This window comes from Sardina pilchardus, chromosome 16, assembly GCF_963854185.1.
Source record: "Sardina pilchardus chromosome 16, fSarPil1.1, whole genome shotgun sequence".
Taxonomy (NCBI): Eukaryota; Metazoa; Chordata; class Actinopteri; order Clupeiformes; family Clupeidae; genus Sardina; species Sardina pilchardus.
Window position 1 is genome coordinate 14,648,947 of NC_085009.1, and position 24,250 is coordinate 14,673,196.

The window sequence follows — 24,250 nt, forward strand, 5'->3', positions numbered from 1 at the left end:
ATGATGTTTGTTCTTTTTTTATATTGGGTATATAATGGGACAAAGTAGTTTCTTCAACACATCAACTTTATATGAAACACACACCGAAGTAACACAGCAGAAATGGACAAACATGAATAGAAATTATGTTTTTCATCCTTTACAGTTCACTAAGTTAAAAAAAGAATATTCAGTCAAACCTGCATCACAAACACCCTGTTGATTACAAGCACTCCATATTGTTCCATATCACTCCTCTGTAACAAATAAACCAACACTTAAGTTTCATGGTGACGTCTTTCCTTTGTCTTATTGAAACAGGAACTCTAAGATACTTAAACGTACAAATATAATGGAGTGGGGGAAGTCTGTGGAAATTTGAAGACCCTTGTTCATGATAACCATTGAATTATCAAGCTATGTACACTTCAGCACTGTAAAAATGCATTTTCTATACAGAAAAAAAATGTCAGCTGTGCAAAACTGGGAAAACACCCAAAATGTGTGTCTCATGCCTTGACTGCGCTAACATTTCAGTTTCCAGTCTTACCTCATTTTAGGTATATACTGTATATATGTCAATTGTGCTAGCAAAAAATCACAACTGCAAGTTTAACTACATAAACCTTTTCTTGAGATGTATGGAAGCTTGTGACTAGTGAATGCTTGGCCACTGTCTTGTTGGGAAAAGGAATTTGGGATAATCCTACGGGAACTTTATGTAAGAGGTGCAGTGGTACGCTCTCTTGCTCAGTATAAAAACTCACTAGATCATTAAAAAGGCACATTTGGACTTAGTTGCAAGTTGTCAGTGTTCCAAGGCCAGTTTGACTTTGATACACCACAACTGTTCCTGAAAACTGGAACCACATATCCCTATAATAACGCTATAAGTTGATTCAAACTGTTACACATCACCATAGTAATGCTCCATAGTAATGATTTAGTGTTGTTTTGTTTCGTTCAGTCATTATTGCCCTCTGCAGAGGTCTCAGAAGTCTGTCAATAAAGTGCAAGAATCCTCGTCACCCCATCTGTATAATTTCCACTCATACTTAAAATACATATGAACACACACTCACTCTGTACCCACAACCACATCCATAACCATTGGTTAAAGCCTTGTATATCTATGGGTATATGTTTGCTATAACTGTACAAGTCCCGGCTCCATGCCTCCAAAGTATACCAGATGTTTTTTTTTTTTCTCCAACCACGACCCCTCTGTCCGTCTCTTCCAGTCTTTCTGTCATCATGTCGTCAGTTGCCGTCGTCGTCATCCAAATCCCCTCCCAGGTAGTCCAGTTCTGTGCTCGGCTTGTCCCTGCCCATGTCCATGTCCATGTCCATGTCCATCATGGTGGGACCATGGCCGTGGAAGCAGGCCGAGATCTGGTCGAACGTCTTGCCCCGCGTCTCCGGCACTCGGAAGAAAGTGAAAATGAGGAAGAAGAGGAGGAGCAACGCAAACAGGAGGAACACATAGGGACCGAGGAGGTGCTGCAGAGAGAGAAAGAGAGAGATGAAAGTTAGGAACAGAAGGAGGAGAAGAAAGGAAGAGGAGGGGAAGACCATTGTGTGCATGTAAGTTACCAACATCATTGTTATTAATAGCCTTAATATGGTGATTAAACAAAGCATTTGATCAAACTAAAACAACCAAAATCACTGTGTAATACTGTCTTCATCTATATCATAATCCACATCTACTGTAAATAAGATAGGCAGTAAAGTGCAAGACCCCAGTACAATGGCTCCAAATAGCTCTCAATTCACCTCACAATGGTGTCAATTCACTTACAGCAACGTATGGGAAGAACATGCCAATGATGAAGTTGGCTGTCCAGTTGGAGAAGCCGGCCACGGCCATGGCTGCCGGCCGGGGGCCCTGTGAGAAGAGCTCGGCCACAAAGAACCAGGGGATGGGGCCCGGGCCCACCTCAAAGAACGCCACAAAGCCAAAGATGGCCAGCATGCAGAAGTAGCTCATCGACGGCACGCTCTCCTGCCAGGCAGCAGAAGGAAGAGAAGAGAAAAGTCAAGAGATGAAGAAGTGAAGATAAGGGGAAAAAAAGGACAATTTCAAGAAACAAATGGTATGGAAACAGTATTATTGAATAAAGAACGAATAAAGACCCAGGCATAAACTGAGGTGGAAAGAGATATAATAGTTGTATAGGGATCTAGCCAGAAGTGATAGGGTCTTGGAGAATTACTAAAGTCAGTACAGTAAATACTAAAACTGAGAGCAGAAAGCTTCAGCTCATCTGGGCAACCAAAAGAACACTTGGGAAAGGAGAAACAGGAGATAGTTGAAAGGAGAGATATGCGGGGACTCAGATAGGAGCTTTTTTTACTGTCTATGAGTGGGATGTCATCTAAAACCAACATCCTCAGGGACTGTGCGGGGACTGACCAATAGGGCGAGGGCTATCGTCATAACAAGCGCACACAGGCACATTCCAGCGAGTCCGAGCATGTGCAACGTCCGCCGGCCCATCCTCTCCACTAAGAAGAGCTGTTGATTGGATGAGAGCAGAGTGATGAACAAGTCAGATAAAAAATCAAACAAGCCACTTAATATCAAGAGTTAATCTACTCTCCTGCAGTTATCGATGGCCATAATCCAGCTCATCAAGTCCCTCAGAAGAGTAGTGACGGTAAAGTCATATAGATTATGGTTATCATTGTGGTCACGACATCTGGGTGATCAGAGTAACCCTTGTATGTTACATGCAATTGTACTTCTGTGTAACACCTATTCCCACTACCTTTGCTCAGATACATAGTATACCTCCATAGTAGATATGTTATCTGTGAATGTAAGGGTTGTATAATATTGTATAGTAATATATAACAGTGAATTACAGTAATTTCCTGCATATAAGTCACATTGTTAATAAGCCACAGGACAGTGTTTTATGCAAGTTAAAAGAAACAAAACCATATCAAGCCCCCCTGTATTAACCTCATATCGGAAGAATTTTTGCAAAATCAATGTATAAGCCGCGGCTAATAGTCGGGAAATTACGGTAATAATCATACTACATATGTCCTGAAGAGACTTTTAATTTTCCTTCCTGAAATAGGAAAATATTGCACACTGCCATTCCAAAACTGAAACACCCCGACCCTCCCCACACCACTGTACAAATGAAACACCCAAACACTGACACAGAAACACAGTGACCTGCTAAACACATTTGCGCCCCGCTCGGAGCAGATGTTATCGGGCAAGGAGAAAAAGGACAGGGCACAGCACTCTGTGTTATCTAATCTTATTTGCTCTCAGATAAACATGTTAAAAAGTAATGGGGCTTTTTTTTGTGTTTGCGCCCAGGGCTTACCGACACCACAGTGAAGGCGCAGTTCACAACTCCAGCCCCTATGGTGGCGTACACAGGGCTCTCCACTCCAGCCTTCTGGAAGATGCTGGTTGAGTAGTAGAAGATCTAGAGAAGGTTCATCACAGAGATTACTCACCATTTCAGATATGATAATAATAATAATAATAATAATAATAATAATAATAATAACGATAATAATAATAACAATAACAACAACAACAACAATAATAATAATAATAATAATAAATAATCATAATAATAATAATAGTACATTTTATTTATTTATTCAAATCTACTCCAACCGATTTGTGCTTTTTAGCACTGATGAGAACTGAGGAGATTATATTAGTAACATATACCCTCACTAAGTCAAGCAACTAGAACGTAAGATTGTACAAGATAAGTTCATCTGTGCTTTTTTTTCACATTTTGACTTTCTATCAATATATAGTGTAGGGATTTGATCAATTAATTATTATTATTATTATGTGTTGTTGTTGTTGTTGTTGTTATTCCAAGGTATTGCATTCTCTGTGTGCTCTTACACAAACTGTAAATAAAAGTGTCATTGGTTTATTTTATCTCTAGAATTTACTTTACTTATTTGGCATAGATCTTTATCCAGAGGGACTAACATAACAGGGAAGGGTTTTTTTTCTTTATCAGCATTTGCAAGTCATAAGTCATGATCTTGTTGAGCTGTGTTAGAGGTCTTCAAGAGTGTATTCTCTCAAGCCTACACATTTCCCATTACTTGTCTGGGGGTCTTTGCACTGTAAAATGTCCTGGTGATGTCAGATAAAATGTATATGTTTCACATGAGACTGCAAATTTCGTAGTGACTCAATTCTGTCTCCTCCTCAACATTCCTCAAGGGAAAGTTACTGACAAACTAGAAATTTGGCTACGTTGATAATATTTAGAGGCTCTTGAGATGAGCGCTTCACCCTGCCCCCCAAAACACGTGCACACTCAAGGTCAGTTCAGAGTTATTATTCACCACATATAAAAATGTATGCAATATCACATCCGTATATTTCCCAATCTCTCCAACAGCAGCAATAAATCTGCAGTCTCATGTAAAATATAGGCATTTTATCTGACATCAGCAATACTGACCACTGAGCATTGGTCAATCACTGAGAAGTGAGCTGATAAGTAGCATGCAATGCTGTACCATGGCTGACCCTTTATGACATAAAATGTGCACGTGTAAATAATGAGATGAGTCCTATGTCACTGTGACCCCAGGCCAGGGTGACCTTTCGTGACCCTTGAACTCACAGCGTTGACGCCGGAGAGCTGCTGGGACAGCTGGAGCATGATGGCGATGAGGATTGGCTGGCGGTAGAGTGGCGCGCGGAACAGCTCCAGGATGGACACCTTCCTCTCCATGTCCATCCTCCTCTTCTCCTCCTTCATCTCCGCCAGGTCCTCGGCCACCTCCAACCGCCCCGTTAACCTCCGCAGACCTGCACGAACAGATGTGAGTAGATCAGGTGTGGAAATCTTTATATGTCTATATGTGTGTGTGTGTGTGTGTGTGTGTGTGTGTGTGTGTGTGTGTGTGTGTGTGTGTGTGTGTGTGTGTGTGTGTCTGTGTGTGTGTCTGTGTCTGTGTGTGTGTGTGTGTGTGTGTGTGTGTGTGTCTGTGTGTGTCTGTGTCTGTGTCTGTGTCTGTGTCTGTGTCTGTGTCTGTGTGTGTGTGTGTGTTATGCAGAGAGTAGACTGACATGCATTCAGCAACATAGACAGACAAACCTGGTTACAGTTTTTTTCAATTGTTTACACACAATTTTGAAAGCCGGGTTGTTTTTAGCAAAATATAAGCACAGCTATCCAAACGCCACACTCAGTTTGCATAATTCCTAGATTGTTTGAAAAATGACACACTTCAGTTAAAACATACACATTTCAGTCAAAACATACACACTTCAGTCAAAACATATACACATATTAGTTGAAATTTAACAAACACAGTCCTCAATGATCAGACACTATTGCAGCCAGTTTCACACTGCAGGGATAAATGCAAAACAAATTTGTAAAAAAAAGCTAATTTTAGGAAATAGCATGTGCTAGATTTTTACACAGACATTGTTATGTAAGGGATAATTTAGATGTCCAATAGTGACAAACCCACGACATTCTTCATGATTAGTTCGACATAGGAAAAATGCACACAAATAGGTCTATGCATTTAAAAAACAAAACTGGGAAATGTTGTGGTCCGCAATGTTCCACTAGTGATCTAGTTGCTGAAGTGAAGGGGCCTAAATACTAAAGACAAACATCAATAATGCGCAAATATTTAACTTGACCTCCTCAGACCTGCACCAGATGTGAGTAGATCAGGTGTGTGTGTGTGTGTGTGTGTGTGTGTGTGTGTGTGTGTGTGTGTGTGTGTGTGTGTGCATGTGTGTGTGTGTGTGTGTGTGTGTATGTGTGACAAATGTTTCATTTGACTGCTCTCGGCTTTAAGAATATGAGTATTACTGTAACTATCTGACTGAATACAATGTAAAATATACACATACGTACATAATTACATAGAGATGTGTAACTTTAAAAGCATCTAGCAAGCAATCATGCCATAGCTTTCTAATAGCCTGTTCACATGTAGGCTACTATACTATCTAATTCACTCTCTGCTGAAGTGCGATGAAACCTGAACAGAGCGATTTGTTCAACTGAAAGATTTGCTTTTCAGTTTATTACAGTGCATGAAACTGCACTGTACTGTTATCACTAGGCTTCTTATACTTATTATTCCGCTGACTAGTTTTTTTTTTTAGTTTAATTCATCTTGAACCATTTAACGTGGAAACAAACTGTAGCATAGGTCTTCTAAAGGACTGGTGAGCAATGTATTTTCCATTTTTGTAAACTTCGGAATTTTTGAGATATTCAGGAAAAACAAGCTTATTTTCCCCTATACTGTACTGCCATTATGATATAATAAACAGTTTTTTTCAATTGCTTACACACAATTTTTCAAACCGAGTTCTTTTTAACAAAATTTAAGCACAGGTATCCAAACGCCACACTCAGTTTGCATAATTCCTAGATTCTTTGCAAAATGAAACACTTCAGTCAAAACAAACACACTTCAGTCAAAACATACACACTTCAGTCAAAACATATACACATATTTGTAAAAATGCTATTAGTTGTCATTTAACAAACACAGTCGTCAATGATCAGACACTATTGCAGCCAGTTTCACACTGCAGTGATAAATGCAAAACACATTTGTAAAAAGAAAAATTAGGAAATAGCATGTGCTAGATTTTTGCCCAGACAGTAGCTGCGTTTCCATTACAAATATGCGCAAAAACTTTGTCGATATTGTCTTAATGTCGAATATCACAATTTTCGCAATTGCGGTGTTTCCATTACATTCGGCTAACTAAATTAAAATCTCGTGTATTCTCGCGTGCTGTAAGTCATTAGGAGACATGGTGGTTATCAACATTACCCAGATTTAGCCATAGGGATTTAGCCTACACTAAATGCATTCAAATTGCCACCACGGCACGCTGATTATCAGTCAATAGGCTATAAGCCATCAGCGGAGGAGGCCTACGTTTTGGTGGGGCAGAAACATAAAATTAAAAATGACATTTTTCACAGGAGTTTGTTGTAGTAGGCCTATGCTTAAATCATGTCACAGCCATGTCAGTGGAATATTTCGTAGATCAGCCCAGTTGATTAGTTTCTAAAACTAGAATCTAGATTCTAGATTTCTTTCAGCACCGTTCTCATCACGTTAAACCAGCAAAGCATAGCAACGTTGTTGCTATGGGTAAACAAAACTAGTTGAGCGGTTGCATAGCCTAGCCTATGCAGCGTTTTTGAGAAAGTGTTGTCGGCAAGTTCACAGCTGTGGATTCAACATTTTAGAATGACACGAGCCACTTTTAATGAAAAAAAAAAATATTTTTTACATTATTCTCCCGGTGCCACTTCCTGTCGGCAGTCTTCTTCGTCGGTTTCGTTCCTCCTAACATCCGGTTGTTGGATCACGTGACTCGTCAGATGCGAAAAAAGTGTTTCCATTGCAGTTTTGCGAAATATACAAATTTCGATACGCTCGAAATACCACCTCACCCGAGCGCAAAAACTTTTTATCGAAACATGTGAGTTTTTTCGAAATGTGTGTGTTTCCATTAAGCACATTTCTTTTCGCAACTCTTAATTTGCGCAATTTAATGGGTAATGGAAACGCAGCTATTGTTATGTAAGGGATCATTTAGATGTCCAAAAAATAGTGACAAACCCACAACATTCTTCATGATTAGTTGGACATAGGGAAAGGGTACATAAATAGGTCTATAAACTTGCACTTGCACTGTACAACACTGAAGACTGCTGTAGACTGAATATTTCAAGTATTTCTTTCGATACTTACAGTATTTCTAACCATAATCAGTTACAGTAATCAACCAACAATGAAATCAATTGAACAAATAAAATCTGTAGACAAACAAAAACTATGCATAAAGTACATACACTTTGACTCTGAAGAGCAACTGCAAAAGCAACAAGACTGTATAGCACACCTGAGTGCTGCGTTTTCAATTTTGCACATGTGTGCTTACACACCTGGTGGATGTGATTATCCAATTCGTTCATTAGTGTAGTCATTGGCAATCCGGGGCTTTGTAATGACAAGGAAGTAACCTCACAATCCTTATCTGTGTCTAAGGTGTAGAAATGTGTGTAGAGTTTTACAAATCACTGTGTGTAATGTTTTGCAAAAAGGGTGAAGCAGACATTGTGTGTAATGTTGTGCAAATCTGTGGAGGTGTTTTGCTCCTTGGAGTAAAATTTTGCTAATTGTGTGAAAAAAAATTATTCAGTGTGTAAACAATCATAAAAAACTGTAAACTGTTGCATCATATGCTTTAAGCTATGTCTGTCAACATCCAATAAACTATCTGCCTATCAACATCTGTTAAACTGTATCACCATCCACTAAACTCAATGTATATCAACATCCATTAAACTATCTGTCAATCAAACATCCATTGCTATCCTTTTCCAATTCCCACCTAGCAACTTCCATTGCGACTAATATGATTTGGCAACCTAGCCTGGCTAGCGCCTACCACTTCTCAAATGAGACGTGGTCTGGCAACCAGACGTTAATTTTCTCATATTTGAAAAAATGTCCAGATCCGTTCATTGGGCACCACGGATGTCTATCAAATGCGTCTGTGCATAGGTCATCATGGTCTTGCTTTCTCCCCTGTTCTGTGATTGGTCGCCAACATCAGGAAAAATGTGGATGTTAGTTTCCAGACTGCCTTAGCAGCGTGAATGAAATCATCGCGCAAGGCAGGATGGGAACACTCAGGCTATTGGCGACCAGCACAGCAACCACTTATTTGGCATAGCAACCACCATATGTATCCTAGCAATACCCTAGTAACCACCTCAATTGCCCTAGCAACAGCCTAGCAACCATTTCCATAATGTCAACCTAGCAACCAACATCATTACCACTAGCAACCACCAAAGCAACCACTTTATTTGGCATGGCAACCACAATGTCTACCCTAACAACATCTACCCTAGCAACCATCTCAATTACCCTAGCAACAATCTAGTTACTACTAATATAATGTTAACCTCGCAACCGCCATAGGAACCAACATGATTACCCTAGCAACCAGCATAGCAACCACTTTATATAGCATAGCAACCCCCATATTTACCCTATAAACACCCTAGCAACCATCTCAATTAACCTAATGTAATGTATAATATTGATACAAGTTATCTTCCATCCAACTTTCTCTCCATACACTGCACTTGTCATCCATCCATTAATCTACCTGTCTATCAACATTTAATAAATCTCTAGCCTATCAACACCCATTAAACTATCTGCCTATGAACATCCACTAATTTGTCCATCAGCCTTCATGCATAATTCAATTACTACCTAACAACCATCTCAATTACCCTACTTCCACCATAGTTGCTATCTTTGCATAGTCTGTTTTAACTACATATATGATATTTAACAATGCATATTAAGCATTTCCATGCTCTGGTAATTACTTGGAATTGCATTTCTATAGTTTTTACTTTTCAGTTACTTTTACAATTACTTTTTATTCTCATACACACATTCAAACAGGGTTAGGACACTTGTGTCTGAAATATCTTCTGCACCAGTGCTTAAACTTGTTATAAAGGCAGTTGCTGACGGAAATGTCTGCAGTTAAGGTGTCAAACTGTCGAGTCCTTGGCAGAACACTCACTGCTTTTGGCGTGGTGCTCCTGGCTGCGCACAATGTAGAGGAAGCGTGGACTCTCCGGGCAGAATGGCAACAGCGCCATCTGTAGGACTGTCGGCAGTACTGTCACACCCAGCAGCACAGGCCAGAGCTCCTCTGTACCAAATATAGACTCCAACCCCAGTATCTACAGACAGAGAGAGAGGGAAAAGGAGAGAGAGTGATTTCAGGATGAACGCTGTATACAATCACTATAAATACCATTAATGATGGCAACATAAGGATTTTTTCATCATGTTTGTAATAGCATGCACAGAGAGAGAGAGAGAGAGAGAGAGAGAGATTTGTACCTGGGCAATAAGAATCCCAGTGACAATAGCCATCTGATGCAGTGTGCCCAAGGCCCCTCTTAGGGAAGTTGGTGCTATTTCTCCCACATACATAGGCACCAGCCCAGATGCCAGTCCTGACAGACAAGATCAATTTGAACACATTCAAACGGCATATATTTCAATTTATTTGAACAATTATTGAGTGCCAAGCACAAAGGACTTGAAACCATAATGAACTATAAAACAAGCTCCAATAAACTCCTCCACAGTCAAGATAATAACAATAATAAACGTGCGTTTCAAGACACCCAAGCTCAATTCACAAATGAAATGGTAATGCAGACAGTAACAAAACAATCACAAGACACAACATATACAATATATTTTTTACAAAAGTAAGTACAGTAATTTCCTGCATATATAAGCCGCATTGTGTATAAGCCGCAGGACAGTGTTTTATGCAAGTTAAAAGAAACAAAACCATATTGATACCATATTAACTGTTCTCGTGTATTAACTTTTGCAAAAGCAATGTATAAGCCACGGCTAATAGTCGGGAAATTACGGTAGCATGAAGCCAGAAGTCAAGCCATCTCTCACCACAGTATGCCCCGATGATGAATCTGCCCAAAATCATCATCTCAAATGACCGGCAGAGCTTGGACATCGCCATCAAGCCTCCACCAATGAATGCAAAGAGATTGTTGATGAGCATTGCTTTCCTCCTGTAAATGAAACAAGAGAGTTTTGAAGAACTTGACAGCTAATAGAAACAGATTTGTAGTAAAATATACCTATATTTTGGATTAAAATAGATCCTGAAATCCTGACAAAATTACAAAATTAGACATGAGAACGGAGTCAAATTGCTTGATAATCAGGTACATTATTCAACCACTAGGTGGCAAGCATGTGCCATCATAAAAATGGATTCAGTCAGTCACTTACCCCACTTCAGGGGTTATGAAGTTTACATGGCAGCCACCGCTAGAAGCAAGGCATTTGAAACAGGCGCTCACTGTGCAGACTGCCAAAAGCTTTCATCAGTGGCTCTATAAATATCTTTTTACTTAGGTGACAAGTATGTATTTATAGAATATGAGAAAATCTTTATTTGGAAAACCATGGTATGGGTAATGGTTCGTCTGGACAATGATTTTTACAACTGACGACCAAAAAACAAAACTTTTCCTAACATAACACTGCAGAATACTGTTTCAGTGGGTTCTTATCAGTGTTCCAGTGAGAAAAGTAATGTTAATAAGTAAACTAGTATTAGTTAGATTAAACTATATTAGTTAATTATGAGTTAAGTTCCAATAATGAACAGCACAAAAGAAAGAAAAGTATATCACAAGCTGTGGATAACACAGGAAAGGATGATCAAATGAAACAGATACTGTAATGTAGTTACTGAAAATTGAGCTGTAATGTGTTCATTTTCTTCCTTACACAGAAAAGTAGTGAAATTATAGAAACACTTTGTAACTAATTATACCAAACACTGGTTCCTATGGTTGTCCTTCTTCGCATCCTGTGCTTTAAAGGTGCTTTAGTCTAATTGACCTAATTACGATACACCACCATATTTTATAATGGGGAGAATTACATCATATGATAGTTTGATTGACAGCTCAGGTGGACCACTCAGTGAGGAGTGAGTGACAGGTAGCTGTACACCTACAGTTACGCAACATTCCAGAATCCCAGTCTAAATTTGAGTGCTATGTGGAGCACACCACAGCACAGGGAACCTTAAGCTCCCACTAATACCTACACAGCTGTTGCGACCTTGATCTTGTCCTAACACTACCCTGCACATTCACAGTTAGATGACTCTGCTCTTTACCCCCCTCCCTCCCTCACTCCTCTCCCTCACTTTCTCTCTCTATCTCTATCTGTCTATCCATCTCTATCCCTCCATCGCCAGCGGGATCTCCTTTCAATCATTCAGTGTTCTGGGATGGGGTCCAGTCTGTTATACATGCAGGTTCGGGTTACAGCAGGAAGAAGAAAGTGGGGCGCGATGTGGCACGCACTGGCATGTACTCCAGAGTAGACCTTATGGGACTGCATTACAGGGACACCCCTAAAGGAAAGGCGTACGTGCTGGCCAGGTCAGGAGCCATGAAGTGTTCTGTGTGACCCAATCAGGCACCCTTAGGAGGTAGCATGCACGCTTCCTTTTTATGATTCTAGAACTGTCTTTTGAATGTTCCTATAAATGCATGCTTACGCGAATGAGTGCACACATGCGCACGCGTGCGCGTGCACACACACACACACACACACCCACCCACCCACACACACACACACGCACGCACGCACGCACGCACGCACGCACGCACGCACGCACGCACACACACACACACACACACACACACACACACACTGTATGCACTAACTAACATACACATATACTCGGCCTCCCTTCATATCTCTCTTTCAGATATACACACAGACACACACATACACACACACACACACACACACACAGTATGAACAGTAAGTTGTATACCTTCCGAGCCACTCGGAGATGACTCCCACACAGAAGGAGGAGATCATGCCTCCGATGGAGAAGATGGCCACGGAGATAGCCCAGAGGGACGTGAGGGTGCCATGGGGGATGGGCTCTGAGTACCTGTGTATCCACGTGGCATTGTAGTCTTGTTCAATGATCTGAGAGAGAGAGAGGGAGAGAGAGAGAGAGAGAGAGAGAGAGAAGAGAGAGATAGAAGAGAGTAGGGGAGTACAGAAAATGTCAAGGAGGACAAGTAGTGAGAGGGGAATGGTAGAATGTTGAGAGTGGAGGGCAAAAACGAGGGGAACAAAGCAATTCAACAATTCTTGTTAACTGCATGCTTGGGGTTCAAAGTCATGCTTTCTAATGTTTCCTGAGAGAAGAATTTCATTCAAAGATTTCATCAAAATCTCCATGTTATTTTCCCATCTAGGAAAAGTCTCAAGATACAGGAGCTCCTTATATATGGGCAAAGATGGTAGCTTTTTTGTAGGCAAACTTCAGAGATCTATTGAAATTCAATCAAGTGACACATTTAGAGGGGGGAAATCACCATTTGTTGAAGTTGTCAAACAGACATCTAGTAGCTTTTTTTGTAAAACATCATAAGAACAAAACAAATATTATTACATTATCTATTGAGCCAAATCGTCATCTAGACCGTGAGCCAGGGCCTCAAATTATGGAAACCGTTACCGAAAAGGTGGCAAAGGCTACCATAACTTTTCTGAAAGCCTGGAATCTCAGCTTTTCAATGATGTATGATGGCCATCTGACAAGAGTAGCTGTTTTGAGTTATGACACATAATGTAAACTAAGGTTAAAGAAATAATGTGTATAAATCAAGCAGAACACTGGAATATTTTATTTTGTTATGTTTGGTATCATTTTAAAGGGGAGACTCTGAGCTTTCATTTAAATCCTTTTGTGAACATTTTGGATAAGTACAGCCAACCCTGGAGCTCTTCAAACCTTTAATCACACACATTTCCCTACCATTTTTTGTCTTTTAATCCTGTGGCACCTGGGAGCATCAGAGAAACAAAATCCAAACACTGAAATACTGGCATGACCCTAAGGATTCAGGAAATGTATCATTTATATTATCTGATTTGGAGGGGGTGATTTACAGTCTTGTATCAGAGATGGCGTTTTTTCAAAGACATAAACAGTAGTGTACTATTACCCTTGGCTAATTTGTTGATAAGTCGAGTTGAAAGTCTGAGGTAAATATATTTTAGATAATAATTATTGATACAGATAATTTTGAAAAAGTTGTTATTCAGCATTCTCAGCATTTTTAGATAGTTAAAAAGGTCCTTAATACATATCCACTAAATATCATTTATATCAGGTCCCCACTTTCTTTGAATTTAGCCTACATAAAAAAATGAATGCCTTGTTCTCAGGCAAGAAAATACACGTATACACAGGCTGCGATACTGTAAGTGCATTTGCAGGCCATGGTAAAGTGTCAGCCCTAAAACATTTTCAGAAGAATGAAAACTTCTGTGAGACCTTTCAGAAGGTTGGGGCAGACTGGGCAATGTCACCTGAGTTGTATGCAGCCTTAAAGGAGTTCACATGTCAAATGTACAGCTCCAAGTCCAGAATCACCAACATCAATGAAATGAAGTATGCACTATTTTTGTGCAAAGAAAGGCGTAGAATCCTGGCAGTTAACTCCATGCTCGGATTCTCTCAGGAAGCACGGTCTCAGAGCTAACTATCAAGGTGCTATCTGGAGAAGATGCCTCGAGAACAACCCTGAAGTTCCTTCCCCAGTTGAGCATGGGTGGTCTAGACTGGACCAAGATGGTGACTTACAGCTCTCCATAGACTGGTTCAATGTCTCCATTGGTCCACAAGCAGTACTTGAGTTTCTGTCCTGCTCATGCAAGAGGGACTGTGTCACTCCTCATGTCAGTGTGTTGCACTGTATAACAACTTTTTCAAAATGATCTGTATCAATAATTATTATTTCAAATATATTTACCTCAGACTTTCAACTCGACATATCAACAAATTAACCTTAAGGGTAATAGTACACTACTGTTTATGTCTTTGAAAAAACGCCATGTCTGATATAAGACGGAAAATCATCCCCTCCAAATCAGATAATATGGGTAAATGATACATTTTCTGAATCCATATGCCAGTATTTCAGTGTTTGAATTTTGTTTCTCTGATGCTCCCAGGTGCCACAGGATTAAAAGACAAAAGATGGCAGGGAAATGGCAGGAAAATGTTTGTGATTAAAGGTTTGAAGAGCTCCAGGGTTGGCTGTACTTATCCAAAATGTTCACAAAAGGATTTAAATGAAAGCTCAGAGTCTCCCCTTTAAAATGATACCAAACATAACAAAATAAAATATTTCAGTGTTCTGCTTGATTTATACGCATTATTTCTTCAACCTTAGTTTACATTATGCATCATAACTCAAAACAGCTACTTTTGTCAGATGGCCATCATACATCATTGAAAAGCTGAGATCCCAGGCTTTCAGAAAAGGTATGGTAGCCTTTGCCACTTTTTCGGTAACGACCAACCCCTCTGGCTCACGGACTAATCTTAATCTTAAACTCAAGCTGTCAAATACATGTTGTGAATGTAGTGTAGTAACATGCCTCTGAAATATACTGAGGTCAACATACAGTAGCATAAAAAAAGGAATTCATGTAGCCTACGGCGAGCCCCAATTACTTTCCATGAGGACAAGAAACATACCTTTCAGATGCTAGTGACTATGCAAGTATGAAAGTGATATAGATATATAGTGATATAGATCTGTTAATATTCTTAGGTATTTGAAAGGCACATCGTGCCATGTACTAGAAATCTAGACGCCCCTAGCGGCAGCAAATGTAATTTGGCTGGCGGGGCAGTCTAGGCACGATCCATAGAGCCAAGGAGCTGAGAACTCGAAAAACCAGCGGGCCAATCACAGCGTGTATAGAGTCGGTGGGTGGGCTTAACATAATGGTGACTGACATGCGACCAGAAGTTGCGACGGTAACGAATCCTGTTATTTGAAAACAAGAAGATGATTCGTTTAGCGTTATCCTATTGCGTGGAGAGGGAAGGTTACGCATCCTGCTACTTGAAAACAAGAAGATGATTCGTATAGGGTTATCCTATTGCGGGGAGGGAATTTGAAAGACAACCGTTTATCCCACCCCTCCGATTGAGCCCTGTCTACGGTGAGTGTCCAGACCCTACATCTTGATGTGGATCTGGCTCGTCAGGCTAGCCATGTACTATCCCAGATCTGAGACCTCCCAGTAGGAACCATGTGCTATTCTGTATGTATGCATCTATATCATCGACATGTAGGCTACAAGTGAGAGTGTACTGTCTATTTATACACACACACACACACACACACACACACACACACACACACACACACACACACACACACACACACACAGTAGGCCTATACATAAATAGTCTCACTAACACAAATAACTACATTTTGTGCAACTATTTGAGGGAGTATATGTATCTTTGTATGTCTCCAGTAATTACATTTAATTACAATAACATCCCCGTATAGGTAGGCCTGCTTTAAAAATAGGATAAGGAAAAACATCATTCCAGCTAAGAATTCAAAAATGAATACTGAATATTATATTATAACATATAATAAATGTGCAGTGTGCAGAATTTAAACATGGCTGCATGTTTTACAGTTCAAACTGACATAAGCCTAACAGCGGTTTGGGTTAAAGGCACCCTTAACAGTTTTTTTTTTACCTTAACTTAACACTTGCATTTCTGCCACACACCGTAGTGTCAATCCATGCTTGCTACTGTGGATTTGTCTGTGTAAAACGACCTGTGCAGCACCACGTGTGTGTGTGTATGTGTGTGCACGTGCGTGTATGTGTTCATCTGTCTCCATGTGAGTCCCAAGCCTGCTCCATTCTGAGGGTCCCCTGATATAGCCCATTTTCCTATGACACTAGGGGGGTGGCTTCCTCCTATTACAACCCTCAGCTGTAGACACCTGAGCTTCTTCTTGTCTTTGTGCATGTGCCGTGTGTGTGTGTGTGTGAGTGACGGGAAAGGAATGGGGGGTCAAAAGCGTGAGGCGGAGTATTTTTGGCCCCCATGAGTTTCCGAATGTCCAACGTTACATCCCCATGCACCTCGTCATGCTGATATTACTCACTGATCTTACACTCCCTTTCAACAGCCTCCATCCTTTCCTTTACTACATTTCTTTTTCTCATTGTACAGACTCACTCTGCTTCACCCCCACATAATCACCTCAAAGTGTCCTTTAAAATATTACTGCCATGTGGATATGCTGTGGTGAGATAACTGTTCTTCACTGGCTGATTTCTTCTATTTCATATGAATACAAAAGACCCCATTGTCTTATACTGCAGTGAGAGTGTCGGTAACATTCCAACATAAACCAACATCCAACTCACCTTGAACTTTGACATTTTCTTCCATTCCTTTCAACTTCATGTGTTTAAGTACTTTGGGTGTGAAAGAATGTCACATAGATACTGGTTCTCGTACCCTTGTCAAAGGTCAAAAGTCAAAGTCGTTTTGACTGATATAAGCTGAATATCTTAGTTGACCAGCTTTCTTAAGAGCAGCGTTTTTGGTAAATCAGGGTTTCACCTGACAGTATACAACTCTTCCTTTGGCGGCCACAACAATGCATTAACAGTCACAGTAAAGAATGCTCTGGCGAAGATGTCACATCTTTATTCTGCTCTTCCAAATTCCAAGTTTTGGTGAAGTGAAGACACTGTGCTTTGTTAAGGCAGCCAAATTTGCCATGGGTCTTGGAACAGTCAAACAGTCTGAATCTGGACAGCTGCAACTCTAAAATTAGATCTTAGTTTGTGCCTCAGTCACACCTTGGCAATGTTCACCAAACGAACCACAAGAGCAGTATGAGAGTCTTCCCAGTAATGCACTGTCACTACTAACAGTCTGAAGTATAAGCCTGAGGCTAACTTCTCTACTTGGTCATAAGAAGAGGGTAGTTGGCAGAATTCCAATTGTAAACTAACAATCACCACTTAAGGTCAAAACGGCAACCATGCATAAAAGGCCGCTTGCAGAGTTGCAATATGTTTAGAGTCACAGGGGAGCTACACCAGACGCGTAACTGAAGCGTTCCGTTCGCGATGTGTATGTTGCAGCCGGTCGCAGCAGCTAATTATCACTGTAGTCAATGGAAGTAGCTACACCAGACGCAACAGTGGCGCGTACATTAGAAAAAAATAGACCCTTCTTCTAAAATGGATTTTACGCGTCGCGAACGGAACGCTTCGGTTACGCGTCTGGTGTAGCTCCCCTGTCAGACTTGACTTAATGCACTGACTTAATTTGTTGATGTACATCTCTACAAGCAAGTCAATTTAATTGATAAGGACACTTTGAATTAAATGTAAAATACATTTACATAACATTTATCAGACACTTTTATCCAAAGCATCCATATACATTTAAATATACATGATGTGGCAAATGGAACATTGAAACAACACACAAAAGAGAACTGGATTATGTAGCCTACCTGTTGAGGAGCGTTGATGACCCCGATGTTATACCCGAATTCAAAAGACCCTAAGACAGCCGTGAACACAGAGAGGGCGAGGGTTCCAGTAATTCTCTTGGGAGAAAAACGGACACACACACACACACACACACACACACATGTACACACAAGCACACACACAGCACGCACGTGCGCACACACACACACACACACACACACACACGCATCATTATAAGCTCAATAGGCACATCAATAGGCATCTCACTACTGTTTCAGAGGGTACTGGATATGTTGGGGGGACATGGATCCAGGCCAAAAATACCTCACTGACCCTTGATCTATAACATATAGTCCTTGAGGACAATCTGACACTCAAAAACAAATGTCATTCATACTAGTCTGTTATTTAGGATTACACGTGTACAGTGCACTGTGACTATACGATTACTCACACATATACCCTTTCAAATACAGAATGTTCACTTCAGTCCAAAGTTGTGGTCTAGACAAAGACCATGCATGCATGACACACATTACAATACAAGCAAGCACACACACACACACACACACACACACACACACACACACACACACACACACACACACACACACACTAAATATATCTCTGAGGCTAATGAGTAAAAATCCATTTGACATACGAAGGACTTAGCAATTCATCATATGCCGAGTGAATGAACTTTTGAGTCTTTCGCACACACCCACACACCTGTCTTTTCTCTGACTGATGGTTGCTTGGAGACAGACCCTGAGTCTTTACTGTTTATATCCATTGCATGCTGTGTTGGGGACAACAGTTCTGAGCTGTTAGCGCCCCAGGGCCTGCCGTTAACTGACCTATGTCCACAGAACACTACCACATGCATACAACACTCCCTCTGAACATGTACTGCTGCTACAAGGACAAGTAGAGTAGAGAACTATTTCATGCAGTTAAACTAAAAAGTAGGAAGAATGGAGTACTATTAAACTATATACCTACTTGTATAGGCCTATGTAGCCAATAGCTGATCAGCTGTCTGCCTAGGTTAATATGGAAGTGTCTTTGATTATGGCAATTGTTGCAATGTATTATTTATACAGTATTGTTAAATGCAATTAGTTAGCACCTGTGAGCTGCAGTAAGGTGTTTTCTTAATGCATCCATGTAGTTGCATTAAGCACAATATACTTTCCACATTGTACAGTATTTTGTTTGTATGAGGTGTATATGGCGCGCAGCAAATACAATGTTTACAACGTGGTGAAAGATTCATGAGGTGTACTCATGAATCTTAATGTTGTAAGGTCCCCTACAGGAAAATATTTTCTAAATGAATTGAGTCTATTTCATGGCAGAATTGGCATTTGAGTATACAGAGCCCTGAGTTTTGGTGAAATGACCTTGCAGTGGAGCCTTGCCAGATTGGCTATGTTTTGTAATCATAAGGCAAAACAAAAGCAGACAAAAGAGAAAAGGTGAGATAAAATAAAGTAAGGATTCAAGTAAGAATGAAGGAGAGAAAGAAAACTCTTTAGTGGCAGTGGCGAGATAGATACAGATTCATCATATTTGTTTTCGCCACATAAGGATTTAACACAGGCCTACCTTCTGGCACTACAGTTCATGTCCTAGTGTTTAATGTGAGTGACAGGAATTTAAAGTTCCCTGACCCAGAAACCCACATTCAGCGTTGATGTGCCCTGCTGACTACTACTCTGTCAAGGTCATCCACCATGGCAACAAATAAGGGTCCTCCTTTCTTAAATATGGGATGACGATTCCTGGTGTTAACATGTGACCTTGCTTTGGTATTTACTAAATGCAGTTTTATTTATGTTCTATTCTATTCATTAGCTGTTAGGTTACCAATGTGGGCAGGGCGTACTGGATAGCTAAATTTGTAATTTATTCGTCTCCGCGTTTCTGAATGACAGTAAAGCCTGTAGCATCTTTTCATCCCCCTGAGTCGAGGTCCTGCGTCTGTTCAAAGCGCTGGTGAGGTGCCAAATACCCACCTGATATCGCCGATGAAACGTCGTGAGGAGTGTCACCACTTCTCATAGTGAGATGAGAAACACATAGGCTACTAACTTCTGCTCGGAAATATTACACTAACTCACAGTGCAACTGCAGCCCTACTCGAGAGTAAGTTCATTCAACATTTAGAGGGTCCAATATATGTGTGAAAAGTTTCACAGACATCTTACCTCCCCTCCCAGTTGCTGAAATCCAGCCGGCATGACTTTGACAGCGCGCGACGCGGATTCACTCCAGTACCTGCGTCTCGCCCTGTCGGATAGTCGCTCCCCCTTCAGATCACTTGCGCATAGACTTCAGAGAAATGAAATGGCAGAAAAAAGAACAGGCCCTACTGAAATAACTTTGCAGAAATACCGATGTCCAGTGAAGGTTAAACTCCCAGATACAAGAAGAGGGACTGTCAAATCCAATTATTGTATGCGCGCGTTTTCTCTCTTCTCGTCCCCTCTCACTCCACTCACTACTTCGAAGCAGCAGCGTCTGTTCTGGTCAGATAGAATGACATCGGCGCACACGCTCACACACCTCCTGGGGGAGTTTTTTTTAAAGCAGGAAGAGAGAAGGGAGGGGTGTGAGACTGGACTGGAGAGTTGGTCATACCGTAAAGCTTGAGGTCCTGTCCCAGAGGTCGTCCAACACGAAGTTGTCTTGACCTTATCTGTCATTGGTGGAAGGACGAGTGTGTTATCTCAATACAGTGCTGCCAGCTTAAAGTGTGTTTGGTTACTTTACCTATGTTCTTTTCCATTTACCCATGGCCCACCATGAACTGGTTGGCCTCATACCAGCTGACACTGGAATGGCATGCCAGATCATTCACAGGATCAGATTCGCATGAGACAAAATGCAACAGGTCTATACAACGTAATTTCCCAGCAATAGGCATTACTTTGAGTTCATCAGTTGTTAATTTCCCAAATTTGAAGATAGGCCTAATCATGTGCAGTATGTGTGTCTTGTGTCTTGTGCATGCATTGAGGAATATCTAGAAGATAATATGCATGCTTGTATATGGCTGATTTTTTAGATAATTGGAGAGGTGCAGATAAATCATACTGTTACCCTAAAACTGAATGAGCATTTGTCTGAACGTGGTGCCAATGGTCTCTCCCATGAGGCCGTGACTCGACACTTGTGGCCCACCTCTGGGCTTATCCGGGCCACCTCTGGGTTATCTGGCCCACCACGGCAGCTATTGTCTGTCTTCTCATCTGTGATAAATCACTGCTATTTTAGAACACATGCCAAACGGGTCATGCATCCAGCCAGTAACACCCCTTCCTCGAGCGCCCGACCTCCCCCACCCACCGCAGACCACATGGCAACAGGTGCGCCTTGATTGTGGACTGTTCCATTGCAGCATTAGAGGGGTGGTCAAACATCCACAGCACCAGATGGTTATTAATAAAAGGGGTGTATGGCAGGTCAGTCCCCACACTACCCCCGTGAGACACGCCTCCATCTCACGCCACTTTGCCTCCCTCTATAGTTCAGATCAGCTGCTTCATTGGAGACAGCCAAGTTTCTCGTTCATCGCCCCCTTCTGTATCTGTCCATTCAATGAAGAGGTGTACGCTTGCTTTTCCATTGCATAGAAATCCTCACTTCTTTAATCTGTCTCTGTTTCGTGCCTTTCTTTCTTTCTTTCTTTCGGTCTCTTCTATCTGTTCTTCTATTCCTCCCTCTCATTTTCTGGACTTCCGCTATAACAGTGACGCGGGGTGATTGAGAAAGACCACATGAACTTGATCTCAGTTTCTCTATCAGTCTGGCCACCCGGTTGGGTAACATGTGCAGGGATCACCACTGTTCTCCACAGAGGAAATCCAATCCACTGTTCAGACCTTACAGAAACTTGCCACATTCTTTCTTTTTTTTTTTTTTTTTTGAACATTGTTTTACAGTTACTGAAAATGACTGCATTTCCAGGTGGGAATATGTGTATAGGATGTCCATGCACCAGAACACGTCTCAGGTGAGCAAAGGAAGGGGAAGTGTTCTTCCTGTCACCTGAATTGACCAAAAGAAAAATGATCCCTTGCACTGTTCTGAGAATATTTGGAAAGGTCACGGGGTTCAAAATGAAAAGTTCAGCTGCTATACATACTCTGTATAGCTCCCTAGTGGATGAGTGTGCAACCCGAGTGCTCTCTGACATTTCAATTGGTGATCGCACACACAAATATAACAGTTTCCATATCCTCCTCAAGCATTAAAGCCATGCTTATGAAAGCGTCATTTACAGCTATTATCATGGGTGATAGCCACACACACACACACACACACACACACACACACACACGCACAGGGCATGTGACTGCCCATCACAAAGGTGACCTAACAAGTCAGGTGACAGAAAGACTCCCTTCTGCATGGCATCTGACTTTCTGACGCACTCACACCGCACCAGCTGTACAGCAAATCACAGGGGACTTGCGAGCCGCGAGCACTTTATCAACATCACCTAACTGAGATGTAAATAAACACTATGCATGTGTTTCTTGGTCACTGAGTTGGCCTTGACTGCGTTGCAATGTGGTTGGAGCATTGGAGCATTGTTCAAATTATCATGACTTCAAAGGCATCAGTATTTTTATTTTATTTTTTATTTCATTTCACACTCAAACCAACCTGCTTGTCCTTGAACACAATGATATTATTTTCTTACAAATTTATATGACGAAATCCTTTAAATGAAAACAAGACTTGCTAATGGACACCAGAGGATAATATTTACATTCTTTACAATACACTCAGATACACAAACCTGCCACAAGTCATTTATACAGACAAGGCAATGGAACAGAATTATTCAACACTATCCTCCTCTTTATTATAGTGAACGACTACAACTTTGAAATGGATACCTACCTGCCTGACCAATGCCCAAGATGCATCATATTATGAGATGGCTTTGGTGTAGCCTATACCTTGGTACAACCTTGAGGACTTGTTTTTCTTGAAGGAGAGTAACCTGTTCAGCAAACAGAGGATGGTGGCATAATGGAAACAACCTACTAAACTAGGTTGCCTGTTCCTTGTAGTTTGCCACTTGTTGACATGTAACTACAACCCAGATGAGTGGATTACAACCAGACTGGTTCCTGAATCATCTGTCGTATACTGTAGGTGTGGCCAGGTTTAGCCTATAGGCTACTTCAACACCCAGAAGGTCTGGAAGACATGAAGATGGCATTGTAACACAAATATAGGTAATTTCGTATTGTTAATTTATTAAAATATCTATCTATCTTGCTTTGCTTATAATTGAGGTCTATAGACCATTGCTGCATAAAATATAATCAGTGTTTCCCCTACAATGTATTGAGCAATGGCGCAGCACCATGGCTGGATTTTCAGCACCACTGCAACGTCTTCACATGATCAGCAATGTCAGGACAATTAGGCCTACTTCCATATTCTAAAAGCACAACAGTCAACAGTCATCGTTGAAATTGGGGTGCTTGACAGACCCTAGCACCACTGCTGGAAAACATTCTAGGGGAAACACTGATAATTATACACGTAGGCTAGAAGTCTATCACTGTCAGCTTAAGAAGTAGTTATTAATGTTCATATCAACAAAAGTGTACCAAGATTCTCTCCCATCGGCCTATAATGGTAGGCTACATGACAACTAATGATATGTGAGATTGATCAAGTTCACATAATGCCAGCCAAAAGCCCTAGAAATACGTTGTGAAACACAAAATTGCTGCAAAACACTGCAGAGATGAATGAATGGCCATATGTCAGACAGCAAGCTGGGTTTGCAGCAGGACTTAGCCTAATAAGCATCTTTGGGTACCCTGAAAAGCGCTAGGGCCTATATAAACGTATTATTATTATGATTATTATTATTAGCCTATTATTAATTATGTAGCTGTGTGTGTGTGTGTGTGTGTGTGTGTGTGTGTCTGTCTGTGTGTGTGTGTGTGTGTGTGTGTGTGTGTGTGTGTGGGGGGGGGGGGGGGGGGTGCATCTTGGTCAATGGTCGCAGTCACGCATTCTAAAACATCGCTTGGCATTTCTCAGTCCTTCTCTCTTGAACTTCATTTAAGCTACTTATAATCTAGTAATGCCGAAATGTTGATGCCCATATAATCTAATATTAGGCTACTATTTCTTTTTTTTACTATAGGTATTGTCTCGTTTAAAAACATACACATTCATATGACCTACCCTCTGGTTGGCTGGGCATTAAATCTGGCGACTAAGCCACGCCCACCCAGCGACGAATTTTTTGGGAAATCCC

At 41.0% G+C, this 24,250-nt stretch overlaps 1 protein-coding gene across 2 annotated transcripts; it reads right to left on the minus strand.

Annotated features, from left to right (window-relative positions):
- Nucleotides 1-48: 48 nt before the first annotated feature.
- Nucleotides 49-20,483, minus strand: LOC134059442 (solute carrier family 2, facilitated glucose transporter member 4-like). Of its 2 annotated transcripts, XM_062515840.1 has the most exons (11): nucleotides 20,163-20,483; nucleotides 17,973-18,068; nucleotides 12,425-12,585; nucleotides 10,507-10,631; nucleotides 9,925-10,040; nucleotides 9,599-9,761; nucleotides 4,611-4,798; nucleotides 3,327-3,431; nucleotides 2,396-2,497; nucleotides 1,781-1,984; nucleotides 49-1,479 (listed from the first exon to the last, which is right to left on the minus strand). In XM_062515840.1, exons 1-11 carry the CDS (start codon nucleotides 20,193-20,195, stop codon nucleotides 1,240-1,242), a joined length of 1,533 nt encoding a protein of 510 aa, XP_062371824.1. In that variant the 5' UTR covers nucleotides 20,196-20,483; the 3' UTR covers nucleotides 49-1,239. The 2 variants fall into 2 exon arrangements, with proteins under 2 accessions (XP_062371824.1, XP_062371825.1); XM_062515841.1 differs by lacking the exon at nucleotides 17,973-18,068.
- Nucleotides 20,484-24,250: the final 3,767 nt, after the last annotated feature.